Source organism: Ammospiza caudacuta, chromosome 34 (assembly GCF_027887145.1).
Source record: "Ammospiza caudacuta isolate bAmmCau1 chromosome 34, bAmmCau1.pri, whole genome shotgun sequence".
NCBI classification, from domain to species: Eukaryota; Metazoa; Chordata; class Aves; order Passeriformes; family Passerellidae; genus Ammospiza; species Ammospiza caudacuta.
This window is the reverse complement of record NC_080626.1, coordinates 4,164,028-4,179,123: the sequence shown is the minus strand read 5'-3', so window position 1 is coordinate 4,179,123 and position 15,096 is coordinate 4,164,028. Positions and strand designations below refer to the sequence as shown.

Here is a 15,096-nt window from a genome sequence, read left to right as displayed (position 1 = left end):
GTCTCTTTTTGGGGTCCCTTTTTTAGGGTTCCCCCGTTCCCTTTCTGGGGTCCGTTTATTGGTCCCCAATTTTGGGGTATTTTTTTGGGGTGCCCCCACTCCCATTTCGGGGTCCCATTTTGGGGTCCCATTTTGGGGTCCCCCAATCCCATTTTGGGTTCCCATTTTTGGGGTCCCTTTTTTAGGGTTTCCTTTTTTTGGGGTCCATTTTTGGTGTCCCCCTCCCCATTTTTTAGGGGTCCATTTTTGGTGTCCCCCTCCCCATTTTCGGGGTCCGTTTTTGGGGTCCCCCTCCCCATTTTTTAGGGGTCCGTTTTTGGGGTCCCCCTCCCCATTTTTGGGGTCCCCCCCCAAACACGAACTGACACACACGGTGGGGGGGGTGTGGGGGAGGGGCGGGGGGGGAGCCCCATTTTTTTTTGGGGGGGGTTCCCCTCCCCCCCCCACCCCCCCCGGTATTTTTGGGGTTCACAGTGGGGGGGGGCGGGGCCCCCCCGTGTCTTGGGGGGCCCGGGGGGGGCCCGGGGGGGGCCGGGGGGGCCCCCATGGCTTCGGCCCGGCAGCTCCGCCCTGCGGGACCAGTACGGACCAGTATAAACCAGTATGGAATGGTACGGACCAGTATAAACCAGTATGGAATGGTACGGACCAGTATAAACCAGTATGGAATGGTACGGACCAGTATAAACCAGTATGGAATGGTACGGACCGGCATAGACCAGTATGGAATGGTACGGACCGGCATAGACCAGTACAGACCAGTATGGAATGGTACGGACCAGCATAGACCAGTATGGAATGGTACGGACCGGCATAGACCAGTATGGAATGGTACGGACCGGTATAAACCAGTATAGACCAGTACAGACCAGTATGGAATGGTACGGACCGGCATAGACCAGTATGGAATGGTACGGACCGGTATAAACCAGTATAGACCAGTACAGACCAGTATGGAATGGTACGGACCGGCATAGACCAGTATAGACCAGTATGGAATGGTACGGACCAGTACAGACCAGTATGGAATGGTACGGACCGGCATAGACCAGTATAGACCAGTATGGAATGGTACGGACCAGTACAGACCAGTATGGACTGGTATGGGCTGGTATGGACCAGTATGGACTGGTATAAACCGGTATGGACCAGTACGGACCGGTATAAACCGGTATGGATCAGTATGGACTGGTACAGACCAGTGTGGACTGCTATGGACCAGTATAAACTGGAATGGAATGGTATAAACATGGAATGGTATGGACCAGTATAAACCAGTATGAACCAATACGGACTGATATGGAACGGCATAAACCAGTATGGACCGGTATGGACCAGTATAAACCGGTATAAACTGGTATAAACCAGTACAGACCAGTATAAACCAGTACAGACCAGTATGGACCAGTATGGACCGGTAAAGACCGGTATAAACTGCTCCATACTGGTTTATACTGGTCCAGGACCAGTACAGACCAGTATAAACCAGTATGGAATGGTATAAACCAGTATGGAATGGTATGGACCAGTATAAACCAGTATGGAGTGGTATAATCTGGTATAAACCGGTATGGACCAGTATGGACCAGGACAGACCAGTATGGACCGGTATGGAATGGTATAAACCAGTATGGACAAGTATGGACCAATATAAACCAGTATAAACCAGCACGGACCAGTGTGGACCAGCACGGACCAGCATAAACCAGTACGGACCAGTATAAACCAGTATGGACCAGCATGGAGCAGCGTGCACCGGTATGGAAATGGGAACTCCCAGTATAAACCAGTACGGACCAGTGTGGAGCAATATGGAAATGGGAACTCCCAGTATGGCCCGGTGTCATCCCAGTATGAAAATGTGAATTCCCAGTTCCCTCCCAGTTCGGCTCCCAGTGCTCCCAGTCCCTCCCAGTCTGTCCCAGTCCGTCCCAGTCCGTCCCAGTCCATCCCAGTGCTCCCAGTTTGGCTCCCAGTCCCTCCCAGTTTCCCCAGTTTGGCTCCCAGTGTTCCCAGTTTATCCCAGTCCATCCCAGTCTGGCTCCCAGTTTATCCCAGTCTATCCCAGTTTATCCCAGTTTATCCCAGTCTGGCTCCCAGTTTATCCCAGTCTGGCTCCCAGTCCATCCCAGTCTGGCTCCCAGTCTATCCCAGTCCATCCCAGTCTGGCTCCCAGTTTATCCCAGTCTATCCCAGTCTATCCCAGTCCATCCCAGTCTGGCTCCCAGTCTATCCCAGTCCATCCCAGTCTGGCTCCCAGTTTATCCCAGTCTATCCCAGTCTGGCTCCCAGTTTATCCCAGTCTGGCTCCCAGTCCATCCCAGTCCATCCCAGTCCATCCCAGTCCATCCCAGTCTGGCTCTCACCGCTCAGGGCGGGCCCAGGGCCTCTCCCGGGGCCGCTTTGTCCCGCGGGGCCGCCTTGGTCAGAGCCTTCTCCTGGGGACGGACGGACACACGGACACAGGGACAGGGACACACGGACGGACGGACGGACACACGGACACGGGGATGGACACAGGGACACACGGACACAGGGACAGGGACACACGGACGGACGGACGGACACACGGACACGGGGATGGACACAGGGACACACGGACACAGGGACAGACGGACGGACACAGGGACACACGGACAGACACAGGCACATGGGGATGGACACAGGGACACAGGGACACACAGACAGACGGACACAGGGACACAGGGACGGGGTGGGGGGGGGGACAGACGGACAGACACAGGGGCACAGGGACAGACAGAGGGACACGGAGGGACAGACGGACGGACAGGGACAGACGGACGCGGGGACGGGGACGGGGACAGACGGATGGACAAGGACAGACAGACAGGGGGACACGGGGACGGAGAAGCAGGGACGGGGACGGGGGACAGACGGACACAGGGACAGGACGGGACAGACGGACGCTGTCAGGGATCCCGAGGCCCCCTTTGGCTCCCGGGGGTCCCCTACGGGATCTGGGGGTCCCTATGGGGTCAGGGGGGTCCCAATGGGGTCACGGGGGTCCCTATGGGGTCACGGGGGTCCCAATGGGGTCAGGGGGGTCCCAATGGGGTCAGGGGGGGTCTCTATGGGGTCAGGGGGTCCCAATGGGGTCAGGGGGGGTCTCTATGGGGTCAGGGGGGTCCCAATGGGGTCAGGGGGGGTCTCTATGGGATCTGGGGGGTTTCTATGGGGTCCTTATGAGGTCTGGGGGTTCCTCTGGGTCCCTATGGGGTCAGGGGGGGTCCCTATGGGATCCTTACGGGATCTGGGGGGTCCCTGTGGGGTCCTGGGGGTTCTGGGGGGGTCCCGGGGGGATTTTTGGGGGTCCCCAGGGGGTTTGGGGGGTCCTGACCTCCACCGGGGTGCGCCAGTGCTCGATGGGCTTGGGGGTCCCTATGGGGTCCCTATGGGGTCTGGGGGTTCTCTGTGGGATCTGTGGGGTTCTGGGGGGTCCCTATGGGATCCAGGGGGTCCCAAAATGTTCTGGGGGGTCCTGGGGTGATTTTTGGGGGTCCCCAGGGGGTTTTTTGGGGGTGTCCTGACCTCCACCAGGGTGTGCCAGTGCTCGATGGGCTTGGGGGTCCCTATGGGGTCCCTGTAGGGCCCGGTGGGATCTGGGGTGTCCCTGTGGGATCCTGGGGGTTTTTGGGGGTCCCGAGGGGGTTTTGGGGGTGTCCTGACCTCCACCAGGGTGTGCCAGTGCTCGATGGGTTTCCGGGGGTTCGCCAACATCTGCGCCCAGTGCTCGCGGCCGGGGCCGTCGGCGTCGCTGCCCACGCGGCACAGCCCGATCACCTCGTTGTGCCCGATGCTGCCGGGGGGCTCACAAGGGGTCAGGGGCACCCCAAAAAAAACCCCAAAACCACCCCAAAATACCCCAAAAAAATCCCGGTTCTGCAGGACCCAAAATACCCCAAAACGACCCCAAAATCACCCCAAAATGACGCCTAAACAACCCCAAATCTGGCCCACCCACAATAGTCCAATCACCGCCTCGTGCACAATTTTGGGGTGGTCAGAGGGACCCCAAAAAACCCCAAAACCACCCCCAAAATACCCCAAAAAAATCCCGGTTCTGCAGGACCCAAAATACCCCAAAACGACCCCAAAATGACCCCAAAACGACCCCAAATCCAGCCCCATTGGTTTCCCAGCCTGATCACCTCGTTGTGCCCGATGCTGTTGAGGGGTCACAGGGGTCAGGGGCACCCCAAAAAACCCCAAAACCACCCCAAAATACCCCAAAAAATTCCCGGTTCTGCAGGACCCAAAACACCCCAAAATCACCCCAAAAATCCCCAAAAATGACCCCAAAATCTCCCCCAAAACCACCCCAAATCTGGCCCACCCACAACAGCCCCATCATCTCCTCGAGGCGGATTTTGGGGGGTCAGGGGACCCCAAAAAACTCCAAAATTGCCCCCCAAAATACCCCCAAAAATCCCTCATTTGAAGGGACCCCAAAATCCACAAAAACAGCCCCAAAATTGCCCCAAATACCCCAAAATTACACAAAATCCCCCCAAAATCTCTTCAGAACCCCCCAGGACCCCCTAAAGCCCTCCCAGTACAAACCAGTTGAACCCAACAACGGTGACGACGTTGACGCTCTCATGGAGGACATCAACCAAAGAGCGTCCCATTGCTCCGGGATGACCCCCAAATGCCCCAAAACCCCCCAAAATCACCCCAAAACCTCCCCAGGACACCACAAAGACCCCAAAATCCCCTCCAAAGACCTCCCAGGACCTCCCAGTACAGACCAGTTGAACCCAACAACGATGACGACTTTGATGCCCTGATGGAGGACATCAACCAAGGAGCGTCCCATTGCTCCGGCACGACCCCAAATGCTCCAAAATCCCCAAAAATCCCCTCAAAAACCCCAGGAGATCCCCGAAGACCCCCCCCCCAAGTCCACCCAGGAGCCCTCCCAGTACAAACCAGTTGAACCCAACAACGGTGACGACGTTGACGTTCTCATGGAGGACGTCAACCAAGGAGCGTCCCATTGCTCCGGGATGACCCCAGATGCCCCAAACCGCCACAAAACAACCCCAAATCCCCCCAAAATCACCCCAAAACCTCTCCAGGCCCGTCCCGGCGCGCACCAGTCGTAGTCGACGACGGCGATGGTGAGGCTGACGTGGTGCACGCTCTCGTGGGGCACGTCGAACACCAGCGCCTCGTTGTAGTTGGGGTTCAGCGTGTTCTTCTTGATGGACGTCTTGCGCTTCTTCAGCCGCCGGCCCTCGGCCATCAGCGACGCCTTCACGTACGGGTCTGCGGGCCCCGCGCGCCTCATGGAGCCCCAGAGCGCCCCAGAATAATCCACGGGGCCCCACAGACCCCAGAATACCCCACAGTAATCCATAGGGCCCCATGATAACCCATGGAGCCCCACGGATCCCGTAACGCCCCACAGAACCCCAAAATACGCCGTAATAATCAACAGGACCCTATAGACCCCAGAATAATCCACGGGGCCCCGTAGACCCCAAAGCAGCCCAGAATAATCCATGGGGCCCCACAGACCCCAGAATACCCCACAGTAATCCACAGGGCCCCATAATAACCCACGGAGCCCCACGGATCCCATAACGCCCCACAGAACCCCAAAATACACCGTAATAATCAATAGGACCCTATAGACCCCAAAGCGCCCCAGAATAATCCACGGGGCCCCGTAGACCCCAAAGCACCCCAGAATAATCCACGGGGCCCCACAGACCCCAAAATACCCCAGAATAATCCACGGGGCCCAACAGACCCCAAAATACCCCATAAAAATCCATGGAATCTCATAACATCCAATAAACCCCGTAATAACCCACGGAACCCCATAATAACCCACAGACCCCATAGACCCCATAGCGCCCCATAATAACCTGTGGACACCATAATAACCCATGGAACCCCACGGATCCCATAACGCCCCACAGAACCCCAAAATACACCGTAATAATCAATAGGACCCTATAGACCCCAAAGCACCCCAGAATAATCCATGGGGCCCCACAGACCCCAAAGCAGCCCAGAATAATCCACAGACCCCATAACATCCAATAAACCCCATGATAACCCATGGAACCCCGTAATAACCCACGGAACCCCATAATAACCCACAGACCCCATAGACCCCATAGCGCCCCATAATAACCTATGGACACCATAATAACCCACAGACCCCACAGACCCCATAGACCCCACAGACCCACAGAGCCCTCAGACCTACAGACCCCACAGACCCCAGAGACCCCACAGTCCCACAGACCCCACAGTCCCCTCAGACCCACAGATCCCAGAGATCCCATAGACCCCACAGACCCCCAGATCCTACAGACCCCACAGACCCCATAGACCCCACAGACCCCATAGATCCCACAGACCCCATAGACCACACAGACCCCATAGACCACACAGACCCCACAGACCCCATAGATCCCACAGACCCCATAGACCCACAGACCCTACAGACCCACAGACCCCAGAGACCCCACAGACCCCAGAGACCCCATAGACCCCACAGACCCCACAGACCCACAGACCCACAGACCCCAGAGACCCCATAGACCCCATAGACCCCACAGACCTCACAGACCCCACAGACCCCACAGACCCAGAGACCCAGAGACCCCACAGACCCACAGACCCCACAGACCCACAGACCCCACAGACCCAGAGACCCACAGACCCCACAGACCCAGAGACCCCAGAGACCCCACAGTCCCCACAGTCCCCACAGACCCACAGACCCATAGATCAAATAACACCTGTGCCACACCTGTCCCCCCCGTCACTCACCTGAGTACCCGGTGAGGTCCATGGCGCGCAGGTTGGAGGCGCGGATGACGGTGACCGTGAGGCGCCCGGCCGTGGGCAGGTAACAGAGAGAGAAATTCACCTCGCCCAGGTCGGCCTTCTCCTGTGGGTGGGACGGGTGGGACAGGTGAGGGACAGGCACAGGTGAGACAAGTGAGCTCAGGTGGGACAGGTGACGGACAGGTGAGGGACAAGTGGGACAGGTGGGACAGGTGCCTCCTGGTTGTCCCTCAAAATGGCCGCCTCGAAAAACCATCTCCAGAAGGTTCTCCAGCACCACCTCTCTCAAGAACTTTTGGGGTTTTTTTGGGACCTTTTAGGAGTTTTGGGATCTTTTGATGTTCCTTATGGGTTCCCCAATTTCGGTGTCCACTCATCCTCGTCCCCTCCTGGATGTCCCTCAGGTGACCATCTCCAGAAGGTTTTCCAGGATTACCTGCTCACCTCACCTGTCCCATAACCCTTTTTATGGAGTTTTGGGATCTTTTTGAGGTTCCTTATGGGTTCCCCAGGATTTCAGTGTCCACTAACCACCATGCCCCTCCAGGATGTCCCTCTGGCGACCATCTCCAGAAGGTTCTCCAGGACCACCTGCTCACCTCACCTGTCCCATGACCCTTTTTGTGGTGTTTTGAGGTGTTTTGGGGTTCTCCCTTTCTCCGGATGGGTTCCTCAGTTTTGGTGTCCACTCACCCTCGTGCCCTCCCGGATGTCCCTCTGGTGACCATCTCGAGAAGGTTCTCCAGCTGTGTTTGCCCCATGGGTTTTTTTTTCTGGGATTTTTTAGGAGTTTTGGGATCTTTTTGGGGCTCCCCAAGACTTCAATATCCACTCACCCCCATCCCCTCCTGGATGTCCCTCTGGCGACCATCTCGAGAAGGTTCTCCTGCACCATTTTCCCCATTAATTTCTGGGGTTTTTTCCATGGGTTTTTCTGGAATTTTTAGGAGTTTTGGAATCTTTTAGGGCTCCCCACCATTTCCACGTCCACTCACACCCATCCCCTCCTGGGTGTCCCTCTGGTGACCATCTCCAGAAGGTTCTCCTGCACCACGTCTCTCACCAACTTTTGGGGTTTTTTTAATGGGGTTTTCCAGGTTTTTTTAGGAGTTCTGGGATCCTTGTGATGTTCCCCACATGCTCCCCAACACTTCCGTGTCCACTCACTCCCGTGCCCTCCTGGATGTCCTTCCAGATGGCCACCTCGGGCCGCGCCTCGGCCGCCTCCAGCAGGTTGTCCATCACCACCTGCCCGATGAGGTCGTGCCGCGAGAAGCGGTCGAAGTCGTAGACGCTGAAGTGCAGCCGCCGCGCCGGCAGCTCGGCGAAGGGCACCCCGAAGCTGAAGGTCTCGTCCCACTCGGGGTTCAGCGTCCTCCTCAGCACCTTGGTCTGGAACTTCTTCTTGCGGTCGGGCAGCAGGTAGATCTTCACGTAGGGGTCCGAGAAGCCGTTGGAGTCCTTGGCCGGCAGGTCGCGGGCGCGCAGGACGCGCACCAGCAGCTGCTGGGAGCCGTACGAGTAGCGCAGGGACACCTGCAGGCGGCCGCACGGAGGGGACGCGGGGACGCCGCCGGGGCCGCCGCCGGGGCCACCGCCGGGGCCACCGCCGCGGGCACCGCCCGGCTCGGCGTCACCGGCGGGGCCGTAGAGCTCGGGCTGGATCTGGCCCAGGTGGGCAGGGGGCTCCTCGGGCACCGGGGGCAGCGACGAGCTGGGGGGACACAGCGGGGTTTGGGGTCAATGGTGGTTTTGGGGTGATGGGTTTGGGGTTAGTGGTGGTTTTGGGGTGATGAATTTGAGGGATTTGGGGTTCGAGATGGTTTTGGGGTCACAGATTTGGGGGATTCAGGGGATATGGGAAGGAGGATTTGGGGTTAAGGACGGTTTTGGGGTTTGAGATGGTTTTGGGGTTTGAGATGGTTTTGGGGTCACAGATTTGGGGTCAGAGATGGTTTTGGGATGATGGATTTGGGATTAAGGATGGTGTTGGGATGGAGGATTTGGGGTTTGAGACGGTTTTGGGGTCACAGATTTGGGGGATTCAGGGGATATGGGAAGGAGGTTTGGGGTTAAGGACGGTTTTGGGATGGAGGTTTTGGGGTCAGAGATGGTTTTGGGATGATGGATTTGGGGTTCGAGATGGTTTTAGGGTCTAGTGTTTGGGGTTTGAGATGTTTTTAGGATGGAGGTTTGGGGTTAGAGATGGTTTTGGGGTCCAGGATTTGAGGTTAAGGATGGTTTTGTAACCATGGATTTGCGGTTAGAGACGGTTTTGGGGTGAGAGATTTGGGGGGTTTGGGGTTAAGGGTGGTTTTGGGGTCATGGATTTGGGGATAAGGATTGTTTTAGAGTGATGGATTTGGGGTCAGTGATGGTTTTGGGGGTGGGGATTTGGGGTCAGTGATGGTTTTGGGGTGAAGGATTTGGGGTCAGTGATGGTTTTGGGGTTGGGGATTTGGGGTCAGTGATGGTTTTGGGGGTAGGGATTTGGGGTCAGTGATGGTTTTGGGGTTGGGGATTTGGGGTCAGTGATGGTTTTGGGGTGATGGATTTGGGGTTGGAGATGTTTTTTTGAGGGTTGGGGATTTGAGGGATTTTGGGGGATTTGGGATTAGAGACCCCCCCCCCGTTTCCCACCACCCCCCCTCCCACCCCACCTCCCCCTGTCCCCACAAATGTCCCCAATGTCCCCCTCGTCCTGATCTCCCCGTGTCCCCCCCAAATGTCACCAAATTTCCCCCCGAAAGTCCCCAAATGTCTCCCTCAAGGCCCAGTGTCCCCAACGTCCCCTATGTCCCCACATCCCTCACGAGTCCCCAGTGTCCCCAAATATCCCCAAATGTCCCCAAATGCCCTCCAAGCCCCCGATGTCCCCATTGTCCCCAATGTCAACAAATGCCCCCAACCCCCCCCAAATGTCCCCAACCCCCCCCAAATGTCCCAAACCTCCCCAAATGTCCCAAACCTCCCCAACCTCGCCAATATCTCCAATGTCCCCAATGTCTCCAATGTCCCCAAATTATGCCCAAATATCCCCAATGTCCCCCTTGTCTCCAATGTCCCCAAGCCCCCAAATGTCCCCAAATGTCACCCAATGTCCCCAAATGTCCCCAATGTCCCCCAATCCTCAAAATTCCCCAAATGTCCCCAAATGTCCTCAATGCCCCCAATGTCCCGAATGTCCCCAAATTATGCCCAAATATCCCCAAATGTCCCCAATCCTCAAATGTCACCAAAGTCCCAAAAGCCCCCAAAAGCCCCCAAATGCCCCCAAATGCCCCCAGACCCCCCCATCCCCCCTTACCTGCCGCCCATCCCCCCCCCGAGCTGCTGCGAGGGGACGCTGGGCAGCCCCCCCGCCCCTCCCCCACCGTCCCCCCCAAACTCGGGGGGGCCCTGGGGGGGTCCCGAGCCTGGCAGGGGGAGGGGCGCGGCCAGGGGCGGGGCCAAGCCCCGGGACCCCCCCCCGATTTCGGGGCAGGGCCCCATGTCCAGGTAGCAGCGCTCGGGGGGGGGCTCGGGGGGGTCCCCCCGGTCGGGGAGGGGGTCCCCAAAAGGGCCCGGAGCCCCCCCCGCCCCCCCCAGGCCGCCTTGGGGGGGGTCTTTCCTCGGGGGGGCCCCCCCGGGACCCCCCTTGTGGCGCCAGGGGACCCAGCAGAGCTTCCAGGAGACGAAGAGGGAGACGCCGAGCAGGACCAGGCCGCAGAAGGTGACGATGACGGAGAGCAGCGACACCGACACCTCTGGGGGAAAAATCACCCAAAGTTAATCAAAATTAACCCCAAATTAACCAAAATGCAAAAAAAACCCCATAAAAATCCATCCAGGATTGACCAAAATCCAGCCAGGATTGTCCCACCCCCAGCAGGACCAGGCCGCAGAAGGTGACGATGACGGAGAGCAGCGACACCGACACCTCTGGGGGAAAAAATAATCCAAAATTTACCAAAATCACCCAAATTCAAACCCAAATTATCCAAAATAACCCAAAAAATCCACCCAGGATTGGCCAAAATCCACCCAGAATTCACAGAAATCCACGCAAATCTACTCAAAGCCCTCAGCAGGACCAGGCTGCAGAAGGTGACGATGATGGAGAGCAGTGACACCAACACGTCTGGGGGGGACAAAATAATCCAAAATTTACCAAAATCAACCCAAAATTTACCAAAATATAAAAAAAAACTTCATAAAAATCCATCCAGAATTGACCAAAATGCCCCCAAATCCACACGAACACCCCCAGCAGAACCAGGCCTCAGAAAGTGACGATGACAGAGAGCAGCGACACCAACACCAATGTGAGGGACAAAATTTACCAAATTCAGCCAAATTCAACCCAAAATTATCAAATTTCACGCAAAATCCACTCAAAATTACCAAAAATCTACAGAAAACACTGATAAAATCCCCCCAGAATTCATAGAAATGCACCCAAACCCCTCCGGGTGCCAACCCCAGCAGGACCAGGCCTCAGAAGGTGACAATGACGGAAAGCAGAGACACCGACACCTCTGTGAGGGACAAAATTGACCAAAATCAACCAAAATTCAAAATAATCCACCAAAATACAAAAAAATTCCGTAAAAATCCAGCCAGGATTGACCAAAATCCACCCAAACCCCTCAGGGTGCCACCCCAGCAGGACCAGGCCGCAGAAGGTGACAATGACGGAGAGCAGCGACACCGACAGCTCTGGGCAGCAAAAATAACCCAAAATTAATCAAAATTAACCCAAAATTAAGCAAAATCCAAAAAAAAACCCCATAAAAATCCATTCAGGATTGACCAAAATCCACCCAGAATTCACAGAAATCCACACAAATCTACTCAAAGGCCTCTGCAGGACCAGGCCGCAGAAGGTGACGATGACGGAGAGCAGCGACACCGACACCTCTGGGGGGGATAAAATGGACCAAAATCAACCAAAATTCAAAAAAATCCACCAAAAATTCAACCTAAATACAAAAAAAATCTGCAAAAATCCAGCCAGGATTGACCAAAATCCACCCAAACCCCTCAGGGTGCCACCCCAGCAGGACCAGGCCGCAGAAGGTGACAATGAGGGAGAGCAGTGACACCGACACCTCTGGGGGGGAGAGAGACCCAAAATCACCCAAAATTAACCCTAAATTATCAAAAATACAAAAAAAACCCCATAAAAATCCAGCCAGGATTGACCAAAATCCACCCAAACCCCTCAGGGTGCCACCCCAGCAGGACCAGGCCGCAGAAGGTGACAATGACGGAGAGCAGCGACACCGACACCTCTGGGGGGCACAAAATTAACCAAAGTTAACGAAAATCACCCAAAATTAACCCAAAATCCATAAAAATCCACTCAAAAATTAAAAAAAATGGATCAACATCCACCCAAAATCCATCCAAAACTCACCTAGTTCACCCATATTCACAAAATTCCACTAAAAATTCACCCAAATTCACAAATATTGACAGAAAGTTCACCAAAATCACCAAAAGTTCACCCAAAATTCGCCCAAGTCCACTCAAATCCACCCAAAATTCACCCAAATTCACAAAAATCTGCATAAACAAAAAAAAAATCCACTCAAATCCAACCAGAACCCAGAAAAATCCACTCAAAATTCACCCAAATTCATAAAAATCCAGTTAAAATTCACCAAAATCCATGAAAATCCACCACAACTTCCCCAAATTCACCAAAATCCGCCCCAATTCCCACATTTCACACAAAATCGACCCAAAATCCACAAGAATCCAGGAAAATTCACATAAAATCCAGAAAAATTCAACAAATCCTACTCCAGATCCACAAAAATTCACTCGAAATCTACCCAAAAATCCATGAAATTCAGCTAAATTAAAAAAAAATTATTAAATCTCACTAAAATCCATAGAAAATCCTCAAAAATCCACAAAAATTCACCAAAATCTGCCCAGAATTCACCCAAATTAATAAAAATCTACTCAAAATTCACGCACTATTACAAAAACTCACCCAAAAATCCACCCAAAATTTCACCAAAATCCACTCAAATTCCACGCAAATCCAAACAAAATCCCACCATATTCAACCAAAATTCACCCAAATTCGCAAAAATCCACCCAAAACTGACTGGGACACTGAAAATTACACAAAATCAACTGAAACCCACAAAAATTCACCCAAATTCATTCAAATTGACCAAAATTCACCCAAAATCCACCAAAATTCACCCAAATCCACCCAAAATTCCTCCCAAAGGGATCTGAAATCGCTGGGGGGGGGGGTCCCCAAACTTGGGGGGCACATCCCAGGTGTGCCCAGGTGTGCCCAGGTGTGCCCAGGTGCACTGCACCCATTGCCAGCTGTGCGCCCAGGTGTGTCCATGCCTACCCCCAGGTGTGCCCAGATGTGTGCCCAGGTGTACCCGGGTATAACCCCAGGTGTGCCCAAGTGTGCCCAGGTGCGTCCCAGGTGTGCCAGGTGTGCTGTACCCAGGTGTGCCCAGGTGTGTCCATACCTAACTCCAGGCATGCCTAGGTGAGTGCCCAGGTGTGCCCAGGTATACCCAGGTGTATCAACACCCATCCCAGCTGTACCCGGATGTGCCCAGGTGTGCCCAGGTGTGTTACCTGTGTCAGCCGGCCGCGGGTACCCATGGTGCCACAGCAGGTGTGTGCAGGTGTGCCCAGGTGTGCCCAGGTGCGCTGTACCTGTATCAGCCGGCCGGGCGTGCCCGCGGTGCCGCAGCAGGTGTGTGCAGGTGTGTCTATACCCATGCCCAGGTGTACCCAGCTGTACCCAGGTGCACTGTACCTGTCCCTATGTGTACCCAGCTGTACCCAGGTGTGTCCAGGTGTGTCCAGGTGTACCCAGGTGTGCCCAGGTGTGTTACCTGTATCAGCGGGCCGGGCGTGCCCGCAGTGCCGCAGCAGGTGTGTGCAGGTGTATCCATACCCATCCCAGCTGTACCCAGGTGTGCCCAGGTGCGCTGTACCTGTGTCGGCTGGCCGCGGGTGCCCGCGGTGCCGCAGCAGGTGTGTGCAGGTGTGTCTATACCCATGCCCAGGTGTGCCCAGGTGTGCCCAGGTGTGCCCAGGTGTACCCAGGTGTGTTACCTGTATCAGCTGGCCGCGGGTGCCCGCGGTGCCACAGCAGGTGTGCGCAGGTGCACTGTACCTGTCCCTATGTGTACCCAGGTGTGCCCAGGTGTGCCCAGGTGCGTTACCTGTGTCGGCCGGCCGCGGGTGCCCGCGGTGCCGCAGCAGGTGTGTGCAGGTGTGTCTATACCCATCCCAGCTGTACCCAGGTGTGCCCAGGTGTGCCCAGGTGCGTTACCTGTGTCGGCCGGCCGCGGGTGCCCGCGGTGCCGCAGCAGGTGTGTGCAGGTGTGTCTATACCCATGCCCAGGTGTGCCCAGGTGTGCCCAGGTGTGCCCAGGTGTACCCAGGTGTGTTACCTGTATCAGCTGGCCGCGGGTGCCCGCGGTGCCACAGCAGGTGTGCGCAGGTGCACTGTACCTGTCCCTATGTGTACCCAGGTGTGCCCAGGTGTGCCCAGGTGCGTTACCTGTGTCGGCCGGCCGCGGGTGCCCGCGGTGCCGCAGCAGGTGTGTGCAGGTGTGTCTATACCCATCCCAGCTGTACCCAGGTGTGCCCAGGTGTGCCCAGGTGTGCCCAGGTGCGTTACCTGTGTCGGCCGGCCGCGGGTGCCCGCGGTGCCGCAGCAGGTGTGTGCAGGTGTGTCTATACCCATCCCAGCTGTACCCAGGTGTGCCCAGGTGTGCCCAGGTGCGTTACCTGTGTCGGCCGGCCGCGGGTGCCCGCGGTGCCGCAGCAGGTCGGTGAACTCGAGGCAGCGGGCGTGGGGCGGGCGGGCGCGGGGGGCGAAGCAGAGCTCGTGCACCAGGCGCAGCGCGCTGCGGCAAACGTCCTCCTCGTAGTCCCCGGACATGGCCTGGAAAATGGGGAAAAAACACGGGAAATTGGGAAAAAATGGGCGGGAAAATGAGGGTTTTGGAGATGCCCAGGTATCCTGAAAAAATGGGAAAATTTGGGGAAAATATGGAGAAAATATGGATAAAAACATGGATGAAATAATATGGCAAACGTCCTCCTCGTAGTCCCCGGACATGGCTTGGAAACAGGGGAAAAACACGGGAAATTGGGAAAAAATGGGGGGGAAAAATGAGATTTTGGGGATTTCTGGGTGTGAGGGAAAAAATGGGGGGAAAATGAGGAAATTTGGGGAAATTATGGATAAAAATATGGATGAAATCATGCGGCAAACGTCCTCCTCGT

The 15,096-nt window shown here is 55.8% G+C and overlaps 1 protein-coding gene across 1 annotated transcript; it reads right to left on the bottom strand.

Annotated features, from left to right (window-relative positions):
• Positions 1–2,328: 2,328 nt before the first annotated feature.
• SYT3 (synaptotagmin 3) lies at positions 2,329–14,749 on the bottom strand. The gene is made up of 7 exons (XM_058822722.1): positions 14,596–14,749; positions 10,136–10,574; positions 7,996–8,542; positions 6,811–6,931; positions 5,118–5,289; positions 3,688–3,817; positions 2,329–2,438 (listed from the first exon to the last, which is right to left on the bottom strand). The coding sequence occupies exons 1-7, from the start codon at positions 14,747–14,749 to the stop codon at positions 2,370–2,372; spliced, it is 1,632 nt and encodes a 543-aa protein (XP_058678705.1). The 3' UTR covers positions 2,329–2,369.
• Between the last annotated feature and the right edge of the window lie 347 nt (positions 14,750–15,096).